Here is an 18,870-nt window from a genome sequence, read left to right as displayed (position 1 = left end):
AAAAGTAAAAAAAAAAAAAAAAAAAAAAAGAGGGGGGAGCTATAGACAATCACATGGAGCCCCCACACCAGCCCTTTTCAGAGACTCAAACACGAAACATATAAAAACCCTGGTGGTTAAGACACACATATTTGGGTGTATTTTGTGAGGAACTGAATGCAATTCCTACACGTAGAGGGATATTCTATGCCGTATTTGGGGAGCAGACAGATGTTTCCTAAATCAATTAAGTCCTGGGAACTGCTGTTATCATGGGACCTGAGGTTCCAGGGCTTCATAGGGAGGTCCAGGATCTTCAAGTGAGGTCTTCATAACTATATTTTAAGAGGGGCAATCTTGAGAAGAGAACTGTGAGAAGTGAGAACCACAGCATTAGCTGTGACTCAAAGCAGGCTCCACGTCTGACCAGCAAAGGAGATGCTCTTCACAGGAGGAGACTCAGCACAGAGACCACAGGTGGAGTCCTGGGAAGGTCATCCCTGCCTAGCTACAGGGTGGAGACCAGACTTCCTGAGCTTGGAGGTGAAGTGAAAAGGAGATGCAAGAGGAAAACCCAACATGGAAGTACTGGCCAGTATCTTATATCATATCATGCAATGTGAGGATGGAGAAAGGGAAGAGAAACAGAGGTGTCAGACACTAAGGATGAAGTAAGCATGGCCCTATGTCTAGACACGGAGTAGGGAGGATGGTGGGGCTGTCTGCTGAAGGTTTGGGTCTGGTGAGGAGACCACTGGAGAGAGGCAAGTCAAGAAACCAAGATCAAACATAGACACAGAAAGTAGAACAGGAGTTGCCAGGGTATGGGGCTGGTGGTGGGGGCAGGCATATGAGGAATTACTATTTGATCAGCATGGAGTTTGAGTTTGGGAAGATGAAAACTGTTCTGGAATGGGTGGTGGTGATGTTTCCATGATAATGTCAATGTGCTCAATGCCACTGACTATACAATTAATGGCTAAATGGTAAGTTTTATAAAATATATATTTTACCACAATTTGAAAAAATAATCCCAAGATTACCTCATAAGAATTTCCAAACAGAGGCAGAAACAGTGAGGAGATATTTCTGCACCACCCTCAAGTGCCAATATGGGGAAGACACCAGGGGTGTCCTATGCTGGGGAAAGCCTTCTACAACCTGTGGCTCCCCAAATACCCATCAAGACTGCACCTCCATCAGGCCTTCTTCAGCTTCCTGGCCCCACACACCCATCTGGCCACCATGCCCAGCAGCTTCCCACAGAGCCACAGGGTGCCCAGGGTGACCACCAGCAGGAACAAGACGACGTCCAGCAGGTACTGCTCATGCCACGGCTGCTGCAGGGCATGGGGTTTGAGGTGTGCCGCACCCCCTGTCTGGAGGATGTGGTCGATCCAGCCCACCAGCCGCTGGGCAGGAGTCAGGGGGTGGGAGTGCCTGATGATGCTGGCGGCTACAGCTGCTGACTTGTACCTGTTGGCAGAGGCAGAGGTGGGCGTTACTCATGTGGTCTTAGGAATCTTAGAGACCTTGTATCACACACACGCACACATTTTCATCCATATGCACAGAAGACTCAGTTTCAAGAAAAGTGGTTAGCCTGGTCTTATCACAGTCTAGCTGGGTCCCATTGAAAAGTTCTAACTGGTCTGTCCATGCAGAAATCCATGCTTAGGGCTAAGAGTGTTAAATTATAAAAAGGTGATAAAGCTATAAGGACAAGTCTCTACACAATGACACTTTTGGTACAAAAAAGGAAAATGTATATAGGAATATATGTGATGTAACATACACCTGATTCAGAGTAAATGTCCTTGAGACCCTAGTAAGATATTCAGTTCATCATGATTTTCACATCATTGTGCTGGATGGCAATTTACATAAGAGAACATGGGGCCTTTTACTGACTCACTTAACAGAAATTCATCACACCTTACTTTCTGACAGGCCCTGTGCTAGGCCCTGGGAACACAAGGAAAAACAAGAGATACACTTGGCCATCCAGGGGAGCTAACTTTCTACTTTCTAGTGTGAGGGACACACAATAAATTAAAACAGAAGGAAACGGGGTAGTTACTATTCCTGAGAAGGGTTAAGAAAAAATGAATAATGATTGAATGGGGGTGGGAGAAAGGAGTACATTTAAGACTGTCACACAAAGACCTCCTGCCTCTCTGAGGAGAGGACGTTGGAGATGAGTCCAACTGTCATGAGGGAACTAGGTCTGCAGAGAGAAGGGAAGGATGTCCTAGGGAGCAGCACTGACAAACGGTCTGAAGCAGGAAACACTGTGGCCTATTGGGAGACAGGAAGGTGACCTCCTGCTCAGTGTCCCAAAATATATCAGTAGCCCCAAAATATAAGACCTCTCATAGACCCTTTGTAAGTAGGTCAGAGTCCTCACCAGCCTTAGAGTAGAAATTGTTCTCAACACGTAACCTGAATTGCCTAGTCTTGTTCTCAGAGCAAACAGGTCATCTGTAAGCAGCACACACACGTTATTCCGTGTCCTGGAAGTTTCAGCTTTTATTGCAAAAAAAGTGCCACGCAGTGCCTTTTGTGTTGGATGTCTTCATTCAGCCTAAGTTACCACAAGCCCAGAAAGCTCCATACCTCTTGTCTTCTATGACTTCCTTCATCTTCAGAGCCAATGTCTCTGCCTTAACCTGCTTTAACTGGATAGAGACACCAAACTTTTTGGCTTCTACTCGGATCAAGTTTTCAGCCTGTTCTCCAAGGACAGGAATCCCTACCATGGGTACACCATGTTGGATGGCTTCCATTATGCTATTCAATCCACCATGGGTGACAAAAAGACGGATATGTGGGTGAGCTGTTGCAAATCAGGAACAGAGCAGAATATTTCAGGGTGAACATTTTCAGAACATCTTTGAAAGTATCAAGGGCAGAAAAAAATACAAAGGGATCTCAAAGTATGTTGGAGAAAATGGATTTACTGAATTAGCTTAGGACACACTCAAGGGTGCATATTCCCCAAGATACAAAATTCTGGTCTTATCTCCATACAGAGATTCCTCTAAATCAATCCATCTAAGACTCAGAACCCAGGGGCAGCTGCTGAGAACAGTACTAAGCATAGCATTTTCATCCATCCATCCATCTATCCATCCATCCATCCATCCATCCATCTATCCCTCCATTCATCCTTGTCTTTCCACTCTGTCTCTCCTTTTGCTTCTCTTATGTCTGTTATCTCACTATTACTTTCTCCCAGTGCCACTCCCTCTCTCTCTCTGTTTATCTGATTAACTATTTCTGTCTCTCTCTCTGTCTCTATTTCTTGCTCTCCAAGTCTCATGCTCTCCCTTTCACTGCCCATTCACTTCCCTCTAATCTGAAGGCTAACACTTTTACTGACATCACATCTCATGTGGCATCCATCAAACTTACAATGTATGTGGTTTCTCCTCAATTTCACAAGAAATCCTCTAAAGTAGGCAATGATGGACCACCCATCTCAGTATTTCCAGTTCCTGTGTGCTCATCCCACTCTAATTTAGAGAAAACTAAAACAAGTGCTAATAATGAAGAGTTTATCTCAAAACTGCCTCTCAGTAGGGATGTGCATCAGAATCTGTGTTTCTTTGAAAGCCAGAATCATTTTCCCTATACTATGCCTTGTGAATAAATGTGCAGAACCCTCTATCTTAAGTTCCCAATATTTTTGTAAGCCATAATCTTGAGGATGAATGTCTGATATAGTCAGTGGTTGTGGCACTGAGGGGCTCCAAAAAGTGGCACAAGGACAAAGGGGTGCGAGGAGCTCTCTGTTACCAGAGAATTTGATGGACAAATTAACCAGCTAAGGCTGAGAGGTTACTCAGCTTGACTCTCAGATATTTTAGCATGCCCTTCAGACATGGTCAGCAAAACTTTGTGAAAGTAAGAGTACACCTTTTGGGGCAAAGAAGAGTGACCCAATATGTGTGAGCATGTTTCTATAGTGGCTTGGGGCCTAATAGATGCTCAAGTGTTAAGGGAAAACAGTGGCAACATGTCCCATGGTATGTGATCTCAGAATCCATAAACTGTCTTTGACTAACTTTGGGTAACCTTGTTGAGTGCCAAATATGGTAAGGTCAAAACAGCCTGATGACAATATCACTTCTGGCGGCAGGTATCAGGACTGCAATAGAAAGAAAGAAGAAAACATGGCAGTTTTAGCCATTTGGGAAGCACAGCCTGATTTCCCAAGAACTCCAGCTGGCTGCTCCATTCCTGTCCTCTAAAGATTATCTTTAGCTACCAGCTGCCCTTTCTCATGCTAGTGGGATTGCCCAGTGGAAACCTAAAGATACATAAATGGAAAGAGAGAAGTAGATCTGTACAGTCCTTACCCAAGAGGTCATTCTGAGGAAGCCAGTCCACAATTTTCACATTTGCTGCCAATTTGACATCTTTGGGCCAATGAGAAGGATTACACTTCCATATCACCCCTTGAGACAGATGAGCAAAGGCACTGTTCATCTCTCTGACAACTTCCTGGGACTGGCAGATGCTCACCATGGAGCCCAGGGCCACAAGGACAAAACCAGAGTCTCCAAACTTGGCAATGAAATTCTCAAATTCCTGGAAAGAGGTAAGATAGGAAAGGAGGTGAACACAGTTGTTCATGAAAGCCTAGACAGCGCTGAAATGAAAGTCAGCTTTTTACTGAATACACCCTCCTGACAGTGCCTACAGCTTACTGTCTTGAAATGGTTCTCTTGGCCACTGGACAGCTGAGTGCCCTCTGCACTGTGCTCATATCCATGTGTCTGGCGGCCTTGAACTCATTCTTCTGAGACCTCAGGACACATCCTACCATATAAACACTTTCAATAATCACAAATGAATGTGAAGACAGCTGTAGGTGTCCAGCCACTCCCCCAAAAGCCCACACTGTGCTTGAGGCACTCAAAGCATACTGTAGCACCAACATCTAGATCCAGGACTTGCATGTATAGCAATGTTTTATAGAAGAGCAAAGTTGAGGTGGTGGGAATCTTTCTTCACTGAAAACATGGCCTCAGTACCAGGGTCATCCTCATCTCTCATTCTAGGTGTGGGGAGATATGGTCATTTAGGAGCATCCCAATGCCAGACCAGAGGAGTTAGTGCCTGGGAGAGTGCCAGTTGCTGTCCTGGCCCATTAGGAGGCAGCATGCCTTCTGGAGGCTGAGGTAGATGCTGGGGAAATGTCTCTATGGTGTGTCTCCTCCATATACTTATTAGCCATCTGTCTGTCTTCTTTGTTGAAGGATCTGGGAAGGTTTTTGCTCCATTTTTAAATTATTGGTTTTCTTATTGTTAATTTTAAGAGTTCTCTGTATACTGTATATATTTGTGTGTATAAAGCGTTGCATATTTTGAATAACAGTCTTGAACAGATAGGTCTGCTCCAAATATTTGCTCTTGTTCTGTGGCTCCTCTTTTTATTGTCTTGACAGTGCCTGCCCAGAACAGAATTTTTTTTTAAGATTTTTATCTATTTATTTGAGAGAAGAGAGAGAGTGCACGCAGGCACATATGAAAGACAGAGAGAGAGAGAGACAGAGAACACGAGCAAGGGGGAGGGACAGAGGGAGAAGCATGCTCCAGTTAGCAGGGAACCCGATGCAGGGCTTCATTCCAGGATCCTACGTTTACGACCTGAGCCTAACGAAGACGCTTAGCTGACTGACACCCAAGTGTCCCCGCAACAGAAATTTTCAAGTTAGCACACTTTCAACTCCTTCTTTAAAAGAACATGACTTAGGTTTCACATTTAAAAAGTTTTCATCAAATCATAGATCATCCAGATTTTCTCCGATATAATGTTCTAAAATTTTTATAATTTTGCATTTTATATTTAGGCCTGTGGTCCATTTTGAGCTAATTTTCTTGCAGGGTGTACAGTCTGAGTAATTTATTCTGTGTGTGTGCACATATCCATTTTTCCAGCACCACTTTTTTGAAAGCCTATGTTTTCTCTGTCTTTACTCCTATGTGAAATATCAGTTCACTAAATCTGTGTGCATCTCTTTTGGGGTTCTATTGTGTTACATTTACGATTCATCTAATCTTTCGTCAATATCATACTGTCTTGATTACTGTAGCTTTATAGTAAGTCATGAAGTTGAAAATGTCAGTCCTCCAACTTTGTTCTTCATTTTCAATATTGTGTTGCCTCCCCATGCAAATTTTATAATCAGTTCATTAACATCTACAAAATAATTTGCTGAGATTTTGGTTGTGCTTGCATTGAACATATAGATCAATTTGGAGAGAACAAATTCTTGACAATATTGAGTCTTCCTATCCATGAACATGGACTTTCTCTCCACTTAGTTCTTTAATTTCCTTCATTAGAGTTTTGTAGTTTTCCTCATATAAATCTTTACACATTTTTTGATTTATTCCTAAGATCACATTTTTGTTGGTACTAATGTAAATGGCATAGTGTTTTTAATTTCACATTCCCCCATGCATTGCTAATATATAAGAAAAATATTGATTTTATACCTTAAACTTGTATCCTGTGAGATTGCTATGATTGCTTTCTATTCCAGGAATTTTTATTTTTTATTTTTTGGCTTTTTCAGATTTTCAAGATGGACCATCATGTCATCTGCAAACACAACAGTTTTATTGCTTTCTTCCTAATCTATATGCCTTTTATTCTGGGGTGTTTTTGTGTTTGTTTGTTTGTCTCACTACTTTTGTTACGACAACCAGTATGAGGCTAAAAGGTGGCAGTGAGAGGACATACTTGCCTTGTATCTAATAGGTTGTCCTCTCATTTTCTATATAACATCTTTAGATATGGAGAAGTTTTTAATCCTGATGAAGTCCAATTTATCTATTTTTTGTTACTTATCTTCTCAATGTCATATCTACAAATTCATTGCCAAATAAGTCCATGCAGATTTATCCCTTTCTTTTCTTCTAAATATTTTATGGCTTTTAGCTCTTTAATTATGCCATTTATCTATTTTGAGTTAATTTTGGTATGTGGTATGAGAAGGGCTCAAAATACATTTTCTTTCAGATGAAAATCCAGTGGGCTCAGCACCATTTGTTGAAGAAACTATTCTTTCCTTCCTTGAATGGTTTTGACATCCCTGTCAAAAATGAATTAATCACAGATGTATGAGTCATACAATTGTGTTCTTTTTCATATTGTTTTGGTTATTCAGGGTCTCTTACATTTCCATATGAATTTGAAAATTGGCTTTTTCATTTCTATAAAAGGAAGAGGCCATTGAACTGTTGATAGGATTAGATCAAATCTGTAGATCACTTTGAGCAGAACTGCTCCCTTAACAAGATTAAGCATCACAATCCATGGTCTGGAGATGTCTTTCTATTTATTTAGGTCTTCCTGAATTTCTTTCAGCAAATTTTAGTGTCCAGTGTACATGTCTTTCAACTGTTGAAAGTTTAATTTGATCCTGTTGCAAATAGTTTTCTTAACTTCATTTACAGATTGTTTAATTTGATCCTGTTGCAAATAGTTTTCTTAACTTCATTTACAGATTGTTCATACTTGCTGTATGGAAACACAAATCATATTTGCATATCGATATTTTCCCCTGCAACTTTGCTAGATTTGCTTATTAAAACTAATAGTTTCTTTTTGGTGTACAAATTTTTTGGTATTTTCTACATGGAGAATTATGGCATATGAAAATCAAACTATTTCTACATGGTCCATTCCAATTTGGATGCCTTTTCTTTCTTTTTCTTGCCTACTTGCTCTGTCAAGGGCATATTTGAATAGCAGTGATATAAGTGGGCATCTTAGACTACTGATCTTAAGCAGCACAATTGCTGCCTATCATAACAAGTATGATCTTAGCTGGGAGTGTTGCATATACCCTTTATCATGTTCAAGAAGTACATTTACACTCCTAGTTTTGTGAGTGTTTTTATCAAGAAAGTGTGTTAGTTTTGTCAAATAACTTTTCTGCATCTCCTGACATGATGTGTTTTTTTTCTCCCCTTCATTCTAATAATGTGTTGTATACATTAATTGATTTTGTTATATTAAACCATTTATAAAATATCCTTCATCTCCTGCAAAAGTTATGATTTAAGTTTATATTGTGTGTTATTAATTAGTATAGAGCCACCCCTAGATGAATCTTAAGAAGTTTCTGATTTAATCCCCTAAAAATGAGTGTTGATACACTTTTGTCAGTTCTTCAAAAACATTAATTTCTTCTTCTTCTGCATTGTTTGGTTGTCCCTAGCTCAAAGCCTTTACTCTATTATTCAATCTGGCTCTATTTGACTCTATCCAACACTACACCATAAGACCTACCATCCCAGGAGACCACTTAAAATCAGCTTTGCTGTCTTTTGATAACTAAGATTAACGTAAATCTATTATTTAAAATTTAAAAGAGCAGAGTATGACATCAGAATAAAAGGCTCCCTGCTCTCATTCCTTAAAAGAAACACGAAAGAAAGAAAGAAAGAAAAACTAAAGATGGACAACACCTCAGGGAAATATGTAACCAGTCTCATCAAGGCCAGCAAATAATTATGAAAACACCCTCTCACCAGAATCCCTACCCCCAGCATGTGGATATCCACATGAACAAGTATAAAATTCGATCCTCAATTTATACCATACAACAACTCAACTCAAAATCGATTAAAGATTTAAACATAACACCTGAAACTACAGAGCTCTTTGAAGAAAATACTGGGAGAAAATTTCATGATATTGGTCTTGGCAATGATTTCAGTGATATTGCACAATGCACAAGAAAATGAAATATCAAACTCAAAACTAACCAACACCGAAACAACAATAACAACGAAACCAGTTGGTACTACATTAAACTAAAAAGCTTCTGCACAGGAAAAGAAATGATCAACAGAGAAACAGACAACCTACAGAATGGAAAATATCTACAAACTGTATTCCTGATAAGAGATTAATCTCCAAAATGTATAGGAAAAACCAACACCTCAATAGCAAAGAAGAAGAAGAAGAAGAAGAAGGAGAAGAAGAAGAGGAAGAAGAAGGAGGAGGAGGAGGAGGAGGAGGAGGAGGAGGAGGAGGAGGAGAAGAAAAAGAAAGATCTTATAACCCCATTAAAAATAGGCTAAGTTCTGGAATAGACATTCATCCAAAGACAACATGCAAATGGCAAACAGATATATGAAAAAATGTTCAGCAACACTAGTCATCAGGGAAATGCAAATCAATTCCACAATGAGATGTCAATTCATACCTATTATTATGGTTATTATTAAAAAACAGAAGACAACTTTTGAGGATATGGAGAAAGTAACTCTTACCTACTATTGTTGGGAATGAAAAATGGTGAAAGCACTACGGAAAACAGTATGGAAATTCCCCCCCAAATTAAAAATAGAACCACCATATGATGGAGCAATCTGATTTCTCTTTCTGTACCTAAGAAAATGGAAAACAGGATCTCAAAGAGATATCTGCATTCCCATATTTATTGAAGAACTATTCACAAACCCAAGATATGGTAATAACCAAAATATCCATTCAAAAGATGAATGGTTAAATTGTATATTATATATATTATATATATATATAATATTACATATATAAAAAGAAAGAAATTTTGCAATATGGGAAAACATGGATGAAACTTGAGGACATAATGCTAGGTGACATAAGCCAGAAAGGCAAATACTGCATAAATTAACTTACCTGAAGCATCTAAAATAGTCAAATTCATAGAATCAAAAGTGAAAGTTGGCTTCCAAGGTTGGGGGAGGGGGAGCAATGAGGGAAAAAGGTAGCTATTATTCCATGGAGGAAGAGTTACAGGTAAATGAGATGAGTAAGATCTAGAGACCTAGGGTACGACATGGTACCAAAGTCAATAATTATATATTGTACTATCAAACACTTGATAAGGAGCTAAGTCTAATATTAAGTGCTTTTTACCACATAAAATAAAATTTAAAATAGAATACAATAGACTAGAAAAATAAAAATAAATTAAATTAAATTAAATTAAAAAATAAAAATGTATACCCTCATTGTTTTGCCTGTCTCACCACACTACCAATTCTGCACTGAAGAGCTCTGCATGAAGTCCACATTGAGACCTAAAGTTTTACTTACTTGTGGCACTGGTTTAACAGGTCTGGCCAGTAAGCCTCCAACATACACAGTGTTGGGAAGCAGGGGCCGAGCAAACTCAAGGGCAAAGTCAGAGTTAATAAACCACAGCTCTGCTTTCTTTAGAAGATGAGACAAAACTGGCCTAGGTCCTTTTGGAAAGTGTTCCTTGATGGTGTTGTCAAATGTAGACTGGATTCGCTGTTTCTTCATGGAGAAATCAAAGAACATCAGAAAATTCTTCACTCTGCCCCAGAAGTCCATGTGGTTGGTTAGCCAGGAACGGAATACTGGAATATAAGACACGGGGATTGGTAGCCCATGGTCCACACTGCCAAACTGGGTGGGAAGAATTGACACAAACTGCTTCCCAAGCTTCTCAGCAACCAGGAAAGAACAGAAGTCAAATGCTTCAACAAATAGCAGGTCAAAGTTCTCATTTTTTAAGAAATCCATGATATCTCCTCTCCTTAGCAAATCACTGCATCGAATCCCCAGTTGTCCCATTACCTTTACAAAGTTGTCGAATGTATCTCTGTTTAAAACAAAAGTAATGACAAATATTCATTGAAGGTGTTAATGTCACAATACTTAGGAGAATCTTTGGCTCGAAGAAAAAAACCCTGGTAAGTAAGACCATATCTGGCAGCAGCCCACCTATGTTACCAGTGTTCAATGAACGCTCTGCTCTAGTCATTCTGCTCTGGATGTTTCTGCTTCCTAAAATGTTCTCACCTCCTCCCCTCCCCTTTCTCTGGCCAATCCATATGCACCCACTAGCAAAGCTAATTTAGGTGCTCCTGCATTGAAAGTGTTCTCTGACACTAGTAGATCTCAGAGTTCCATGTCTAGTTGATACATTCTGTGATGTTCTGTTTAACCTTCATTTGTATACTGACCCTTTCTGAGTGACTGTGCTGTTTCCTAACCAAACTGTGGAATTAACTTCATGGTATCAATTATTCATGATGTAGCCCTTTTATTTGAAATTAAGTATATCCTGAATTTGACCGCCTCATACAAGGAACTTCCTGATGGTAATATTAGATTCCAGCTTCTAAGCTGAACATGAGATTTACATCTTCCCACCTGAAAAGATTAACATTTAAAACAAACAAAATAAAATCCTATTTGCATGCCTATTTCATGCCAGCTGGAGTTCATTCACAAAAGTTCATGCTAAAAGTTTATCAACATCTATTAAGACTCTTGCCAACGGCACTATTCCAGGAACTATTCTCTCAATGTTTTCCCATCAGTGCCTGCAAAGAAAATGATCCTTTTCATACAGCACATGAGCAACAGATGAGAATATTCCTGACCAGGGGTTATAGGTCAGGTGCTTTGGAGACCCATGGGCTTCCTACTTGAATGAAGGACTGAGAGAATCAACAGCCTGGCAAACCTATAACCTGTACAACATTCCAGCATGTCAGCCCACTGAAAGAAGACCCACAGGTGAGAGCGCATCAGCAATATGAAGATGCCTACACATGCTATAGAATCAACTAAAAGTGACAACAGATGATTAGCAGATGAAATTATCCTCTGTTATATTTTAAAAGATTTTCATAAAGAATGATTGCTAAATATGATTGACAAATTCAGGATATGAAGTACAATTTCCTCTAAAGTAGAGCATGAATCATACTGAAATTAAGGTGATAAATTGAAAAATACAGGAAAGCACTGTGCTCAGTATATTGCGCCATATTTAACATGCATGTGAAACCAATCTTTGAGGGGCACCTGGGTGGCTCAGTTGGTTAAGCATCCGACCCAGATCTAGGCTCAGATCTTGATCTCAGGGTTATGAGTTCTAGCCCTTTATTGGAATCCATGCTGGGCATGGAGCCTACTTAAAAACAAAAACTGAACAAAAAAAAACTAGTCTTTGACATAATAAAGCTGAGGGAGAAGAGATGAGACATATAATTCAAAAATACATGAATAACAACATAAGATAAAATAGACAAAGTTTCAAATGAGTACTTTAGATTAGATCTCTTACAGATGAGAGAATTTGGTCTTCTAGTTTGACTAAGGAATTGGGCTTTACAGAAAAAGCCAGATTTTAGGACCACCTAGTAGCAAACAGAATTTCTTCATTTTTTAAAGATTTTATATACTTATTGGAGAGCTAGAGAGCACAAGTGAAGGAAAAGGCAGAGATACAAGCAGACTTCCCACTGAGCAGGAGCAGTAGGCTCAATCCCAGGACTCTGAGATCATGACCTGAGCCAAAGTCGGACATTTAACCAACTGAGCCAACCAGGTGCCCTGCAAATAGAATTTCTAAGGAAAAAAGTGGGATGGACATTAGGCCTGTGTATTAACCAAGCAAGGGATAAATTTGTGTCTTTACCCTCTAATGTCAAAGATGAAGAACTTTCTGTACATCTCAGATAATGACAAAATCCCTCAGGTTACTCGCTGATTATATATCGCCAAGATATTTGTTTTTTTTTAATGAGTTTAAAAGGCAGTGGTTCAGGGTATTAAATAACAATATTCATAAGAATCTTTCTATTCTTGAATTTATGTGAGGAAAAGGTAGGAAAAATAAGTATAACCTGATGTTTCTCATTGCCTACCAACAATGAGAAATTAAGTTGTCTATCCCAACTTCTCTGTTATGGAGAATATATATGCAAATACTGTAGATGAAATGTTGCAAGGAAGATCCAGAGGAACAGTCCCCCTCACAATACAAAAATACATTCATGCTTTCACTCTGGACTCTGGGAAACAAACTGAGGATTTTAGAGGGGAGGGGATGGGGGGATGCGCTAGCCCAATGATGGGTATTAAGGAGGGCACATATTGCATGGAACACTGGGTGTTATACGCAAACAATGAACCATGGAGCACTACATCAAAAACTAATGATGTACTGTATGGTGACTAACATATCATAATAAAAAAAAAACCATAAAAAACATTCATGCTTTCAATGGAAGAGCCACAGTATACACAGACTGGATGATTGGTAGTGCAAAACTCTTCTACTCCATCCATCCATCCATCCATCCATCCATTCATCCATCCATCTATCCATCCATCTCTCTTAAACTCACAGCAAGTATCCATGCATGCAACCTCCTATCACTAAAATGACAAGTCTTTCATTCAGAGAATAAAAGAAATTACCTGCCATGCAAAGCTTCTGTCACAAAGAAATCAAAAGTGTTATTAAAATCTTTTCTATGATCTTCAGGCGGAAGCCAACTGATAACTTTGTATGAAATTTCATTCTTTTCTAAAAAAAAAAAAAACAATAAAAAGATAAAACACCAGTAAGGAAATGTTTAATTATACCATACAACCTAAATTAACATTAACATGCTGATATCATGGTTTCTTTATTCCAAGGTTTGTACATATATTCAAATGTTTGCTTTTTGACCTTGGGTTTGGTTTGGTTTTTCTGCTTTCTCATTTCTTCAGTCATGCAACCTGCTAAACTTTATTGAGAACCACATAATGATACAGTCACTTTTATTCATTTTAAAGTACTGGAAGTTTCTATTTAAATTTTACACTTAAAGGTGTAATTATTCACCATTTTTAGGTGAGAAAGGAGTACCAGATAATTTGTCAAGAGTGCACATACAGTGAATGGTACACTTTGTAACTAAATACATATCTTATTTTATCCCAGCTCCCCAGTCATTTCCCATTTAGAAAAAGAAATCATTTTTATTAAAATTAAAAGTGACACATGCACAGGTTTTTCAATCAGCAAAAAAACTACCAACACCTTAATTTTAAAAAGTAGTCCTCTGTAGCCCTACTTCACATCCTAGCATTTCCCCCATAACTCATGTGTAAAAAAGTCTGACACCATTTTTGAAGTTGGACTGATGACAGCTTTCAAGCTCCATCTCCCCCTTAACCTTCTGTGACATACCTTGGCAAACAGAGAAGAAAGCCTCGGCATGCCCTCCCTTCTGTGAGCAAGAGTTTCAAGCCAAGCAAGTCAGAGACCCAAGTAAGAGAATCCTCACCTCCACCCTACTCAGAACCTTCCGTAATTGGCATTTAGAGACAAAAGTATGGGTTTAGCTTTTCAGTGGCCCTGGGTCATGTGTCTCATACAAACCTGTTTTCTGTGTCAGCTTGGATTATGCTTCTGAATCCCAGCATGAGCCATGATTGATACAAGGCTAGGGAGAACCCTGTGACCAATAATTGTGTATCTCAAGGACTGCCCCCATTATAAACAGTGCTCTGGGTAAGACTGATTCCAGTTTACAAGCCCACAGAATGTTTGAAGAAGGGTGGTCACTATGTCATATGATGAGATTCACACCCATAAAAGTAGAAGGCGCACTACAACCTTAGAAAATGCCTTTGCTACTGCTGCTGATTATAACTCTGCAGCTAAAAGAAAACCGTGACTAACATTATAATATGGTAAAACACTGATGACATGCCCATGGAGTTAATTCAAGGAGTTCAATCAAACTCAGGTTAATTTCATGTCTCTCAAAATTACAACCAGTGAGGCCCCTAGCCTTGATGACACTAATTGGGATATTCTGAAGAAGAAACTTACAAATATGAGCAGGTTAGAATGGACATCATCCCCAAAATACATCTAATAACAACCCAAAGAAAGAGGAAAGAGAAGGGCAAGGCAGGGTGGGAGAGTGAGGAAAGAAATTATAAAATAGTTCTCGGTTTTTATTAATGTGGAATGTAACATTACTTTTAAAAAAGTTTGTAACAGAAGAAAGACACAGATAGGCTTTTGTGCCTCTAAATCAGAGCTTATAAATACTTTTAACATCAGATGAGTTGAGCCACCAACAAACTTTAATAGTCTTAATCAATACTGGGGCAAAAATAACAGATATATGAGAAGAATCCACTAAATATATCTGGAAATTTTCAGTACTCTTAGGAGTCAAAAAAGATAGATGACAAATTTGCATGCCCTGTCTTAGCTACTGGGATTAAATACCCCATTGTCATAACAGCCATTTTTTTACATTATTTCCTAGTGGCTATAATTGCTCTTGATAGGTAACAAGTCAAAAATTAAAATAAAATTAAAGTTGGGGCATTTACGGTCAGCTTGACAAAAAGGGACCCTTTGGATCTGCTCAACATATTAAAACTGTTAATACAACCCATAAACAATGCCTGTAAGGATTAAATCCCATTATAAAAGATCTATTAAGCAAAGGAGTGATTATCTACACTGGTTTTCCATTTAATGGCCCAGTTTAGACTATTCTTAAACCAGGAAAGAAGTAACGCTGCCTTGCAGTGGATTACTATAACCTTATTGTGCCATGACACATCCTATTAAGACCCCTAGTTTCCAATGTTATTGAAGTTGCTGACTGTATCTAAGTACTAATAGACACTTTGCAAGCATAGATTTGGTAATATGTTCTGTTCACTTCCTATTTCCACAAGCTCTCAGCTGCAGTGTCTCTTCACCTTCATCTTGGCAGGACACACATCACTTGTAACTGGCTTCTCATGGACTACCTCAACAGCCCTGCTCACAAGCTTTGCCGGCAAGATCTTAACCACCTGCAACTTTCTCCAGAAGCACATGTGTGACACTGCATGGAGGACAACCTCCTTTCGCAGAGATTTGTCCAGCGCACGCATGCAGGACACAAACATTCACACAGGAGCTCGCAGGAGGGATGTGCTGCTGGCCCACACAAAGCACAAGCCATGGCATTTCAGTTGAACCCCTGAGAACAATTACTTGTCAGTGGAAGGTCTTTCCATCCCTGACACCATCAAGAAACAACTATTGTGGGTCCACTTCCACCAGGAGTGTATAAGGAGCTTTCCTGGACACACATTCAAACAGAAACTGGTGAAAGTTTTCTTTTATATATACACACACATATTCAACTATATATATATATATATATATATATATATATATATATATATATATATAGCAAAAGATAAGTCAAAAACTAGTAGTGAAGATTCTGGGAAGATGGCAGAGCACCAGGAATCTGTCTCCCCACCAAGATAACAATTGACTGGCAGAATTTGTCTAAAATATCTATTTGGAACCTTGCAGTCAACTTCCAGGGAAGGCTTTAACTGTAAAGTGCAGATAATTTTAGTTAATTTCAGTTATTTTAGCTCTGATCACAACACCAGCTACCCATCCCCCCCACACATCTCATGGCAGGCAGCTGAACATGTGTTCATAAAGCAGCTTGCACATAGGTTTCAGGAGCCAGAGTGGGTAAGAAGGACCTTCTCCAGATCTCAGGTATCTGTGCTGTGACTGTGGATTGCTGCTTCTGATCACAGAGGTGCAGACAAAGAGTAGGCAGCAATGTTTTTGCATCATGCTCTTTTTTTCTCAAGCACATTCCATTCTGGCTGAATGGACTTCTAAGGGTCTTAAAAGACTGATGTTCTTTTTTTCTCACTGATTTTTCTGTTTTTCCTCTTACGGGAGACAAACTTTAAGGTCTGGGACATCAGACAAAAACTACATATATGATGAAAATTAGAAAGTGTCCATGTCCAGGAAAAGGCTAAGAAAAGACCTACGAAAATCAAAATTTACACCTCATATTGATACTCACCCAAAGGCACCCTAAAACAATCACAAAATAAAAACAATAAACCAAATTAATTTTTTAAAAAATCTGCAAACCCTGAAGAAGGGAAGAGTCTCATCTCCAGATTTAACACATTGTTAAATTCAACTGGTCAGTGATCGACAAAAAACTCAAGACACACCGAACAACAGGAAACTGACCCTATTCAGAGGAAAATAATAAATCAACAAACTGTCCCTGAGAAAGACCTGATGGCAGATATATCGGACTATGATTTTAAAATAACTACCATAATAACTGCCATAAATTCCTTTGGTTCTCAGAGAACCAAAGGAAGATGTAAAGAAGGTCAAGAAAAAAGTGTATGCAAAATAGAAATGTCAATAAAGGCACAGAAGGGGCGCCTGGGTGGCACAGCGGTTAAGCATCTGCCTTCAGCTCAGGGCGTGATCCCAGCGTTATGGGATCGAGCCCCACATCAGGCTCCTCTGCTGTGAGCCTGCTTCTTCCTCTCCCACTCCCCTGCTGTGTTCCCTCTCTCGCTGGCTGTCTCTCTCTCTGTCAAATAAATAAATAAAATCTTTAAAAAAATAAATAAAGGCACAGAAAATCTAAAAGGAACCAAAAATAAAATTTAGAACTGAAAAATGCAGTAAATGAAATGAAAATTTCACTAGAGGGATTCAAAGGCAGATTTGAACAAGCAGAAGAAATAATCAGTGAACCTGGAGATAAGACCATGGAAATTATGAAGTGTGAAGAACAGAAAGTTAAAACATTGAAGAAAAGAGGACACAGCCTAAGGGAACAAAATATGCATTGTGGATGCTCAGAAGGCAAAGAAAGAAATAGAAGGATAGAAAGAATATTTTACATAATAATTCCCAAAAACCTTCCAAACTGGATGAAAGATATGAATATAAACATCCAAGAAGCTCAACAAACTCTAAGGAAAATGAACTCAAACACACACATTATAATCAAACTTTAGAAAGATAAAGAGAGAATATTAAAAGCAGCAAGAGAAAAGAGACTTATCATATACAAGTGATTGTCAATGAGATGATCAATAGATTTCTAAGCGGAAATTTTGGAGACCATAAGGCAATGGGCTAATATATTCAAAACGTTAAAAGAAAAAAATGAGCAACAAAAAATTCTGTGTCTGACAATACCGTATTTCAAAAGTGAGGGTGAAATTCAGATATTCCCAGATAAACAAAAGCTAAGGTAGGTCATTACCACTAGATCTATCCTGACAGAAATGTTCAAAGGAGCCCTCCAGAAAAAAAGGAAAGGATACCAGATAGTAACTCAAAGGTGTATGGAAAAATAAAGATTTTAATAGAGGTAAATGCATAAGAAATTATAAAGTTAGTATCATAGCAATGTTTTCTAATTGCACTTGTGGTTTCTACATGATTTATGAAACTAGTACATTTTTTAAAACCATCCAAGTCTCAACATCCAAACCTAACTTTGAGGTGGGGAGAGACAGCCTGTCTCTCAGGTGGCTAAAACAATTTATGAAGAAAAATACTAATTTTTTTTTAAGATTTTATCTATTTATTTGACAGAGAAAGAGAGAAAGAGCATGTGCACAAGCAGGGATAGAGGGAGAAGGAGAAGCAGGCTTCCCATTGAGCAGGGAGCCCCATGTGGGGCTTGATCCCAGGACCCTAGGATCATGACCAGAGCTGAAGGCAGACGCTCAACCAGCTGAGCCATTCAGGCACCCCAGAAAAATACTAATCCTAACTAAACTCTTCAAGAAATTGAAAGAGGAACACTACCTAATTATTTTATCAGGAAAGTATTGCACTGACATCATTGCCAGGAAAATATAAATAAATTACATAATGAAGGGAAGAATGACGAGGGGGTAAACAGAAGGGGAAATGAATCATGAGAGACTGTGGACTCTGGGAAACAAACTGAGGGCTTCAGAGGGGAGGGGGTGGCGGAATGGGATAGGCTGGTGATGGGTAGTAAGGAGGGCACGTATTGCATGGTGCACTGGGTGTTATACGCAACTAATGAATCATGGAACATTGCATCAAAAACTGAGGATGCACTGTATGGTGACTAATATAACAAAATAAAATTATCAAAAAAAAAAGAAAGAAAGAAATCACATAATGATGGCCCAAAGGGACACAGATACAAAATTTTAAACCAAAATTTAAACAAACTAGGGGCGCCTAGATGGCTCAGTCTTTTGAAGTGTCTGCC

General features: G+C 38.9%; 1 protein-coding gene across 3 annotated transcripts in view; it reads right to left on the bottom strand.

Moving 5' to 3' along the window:
• The window catches only part of LOC123785480 (UDP-glycosyltransferase 3A2-like), a 32,608-nt gene continuing 13,738 nt past the window's right edge, over positions 1 to 18,870 (bottom strand). For all 3 annotated transcript variants that reach the window (XM_045787263.2, XM_045787264.2, XM_045787265.2), the window contains 5 exons: positions 13,232 to 13,340; positions 10,085 to 10,616; positions 4,341 to 4,572; positions 2,596 to 2,815; positions 1 to 1,455 (listed from right to left, as the gene is read on the bottom strand). In XM_045787263.2, the coding sequence (XP_045643219.2) occupies positions 1,179 to 1,455; positions 2,596 to 2,815; positions 4,341 to 4,572; positions 10,085 to 10,616; positions 13,232 to 13,340 (1,370 nt within the window). In that variant the 3' untranslated portion in view covers positions 1 to 1,178. The remainder of the gene's footprint in view (positions 1,456 to 2,595; positions 2,816 to 4,340; positions 4,573 to 10,084; positions 10,617 to 13,231; positions 13,341 to 18,870) is intronic.

This window comes from Ursus americanus, chromosome 15, assembly GCF_024610735.1.
Source record: "Ursus americanus isolate L20-20 chromosome 15, mUrsAme1.1.p, whole genome shotgun sequence".
Classification (NCBI taxonomy): Eukaryota; Metazoa; Chordata; class Mammalia; order Carnivora; family Ursidae; genus Ursus; species Ursus americanus.
This window is presented reverse-complemented; position numbering and strand designations above follow the sequence as displayed.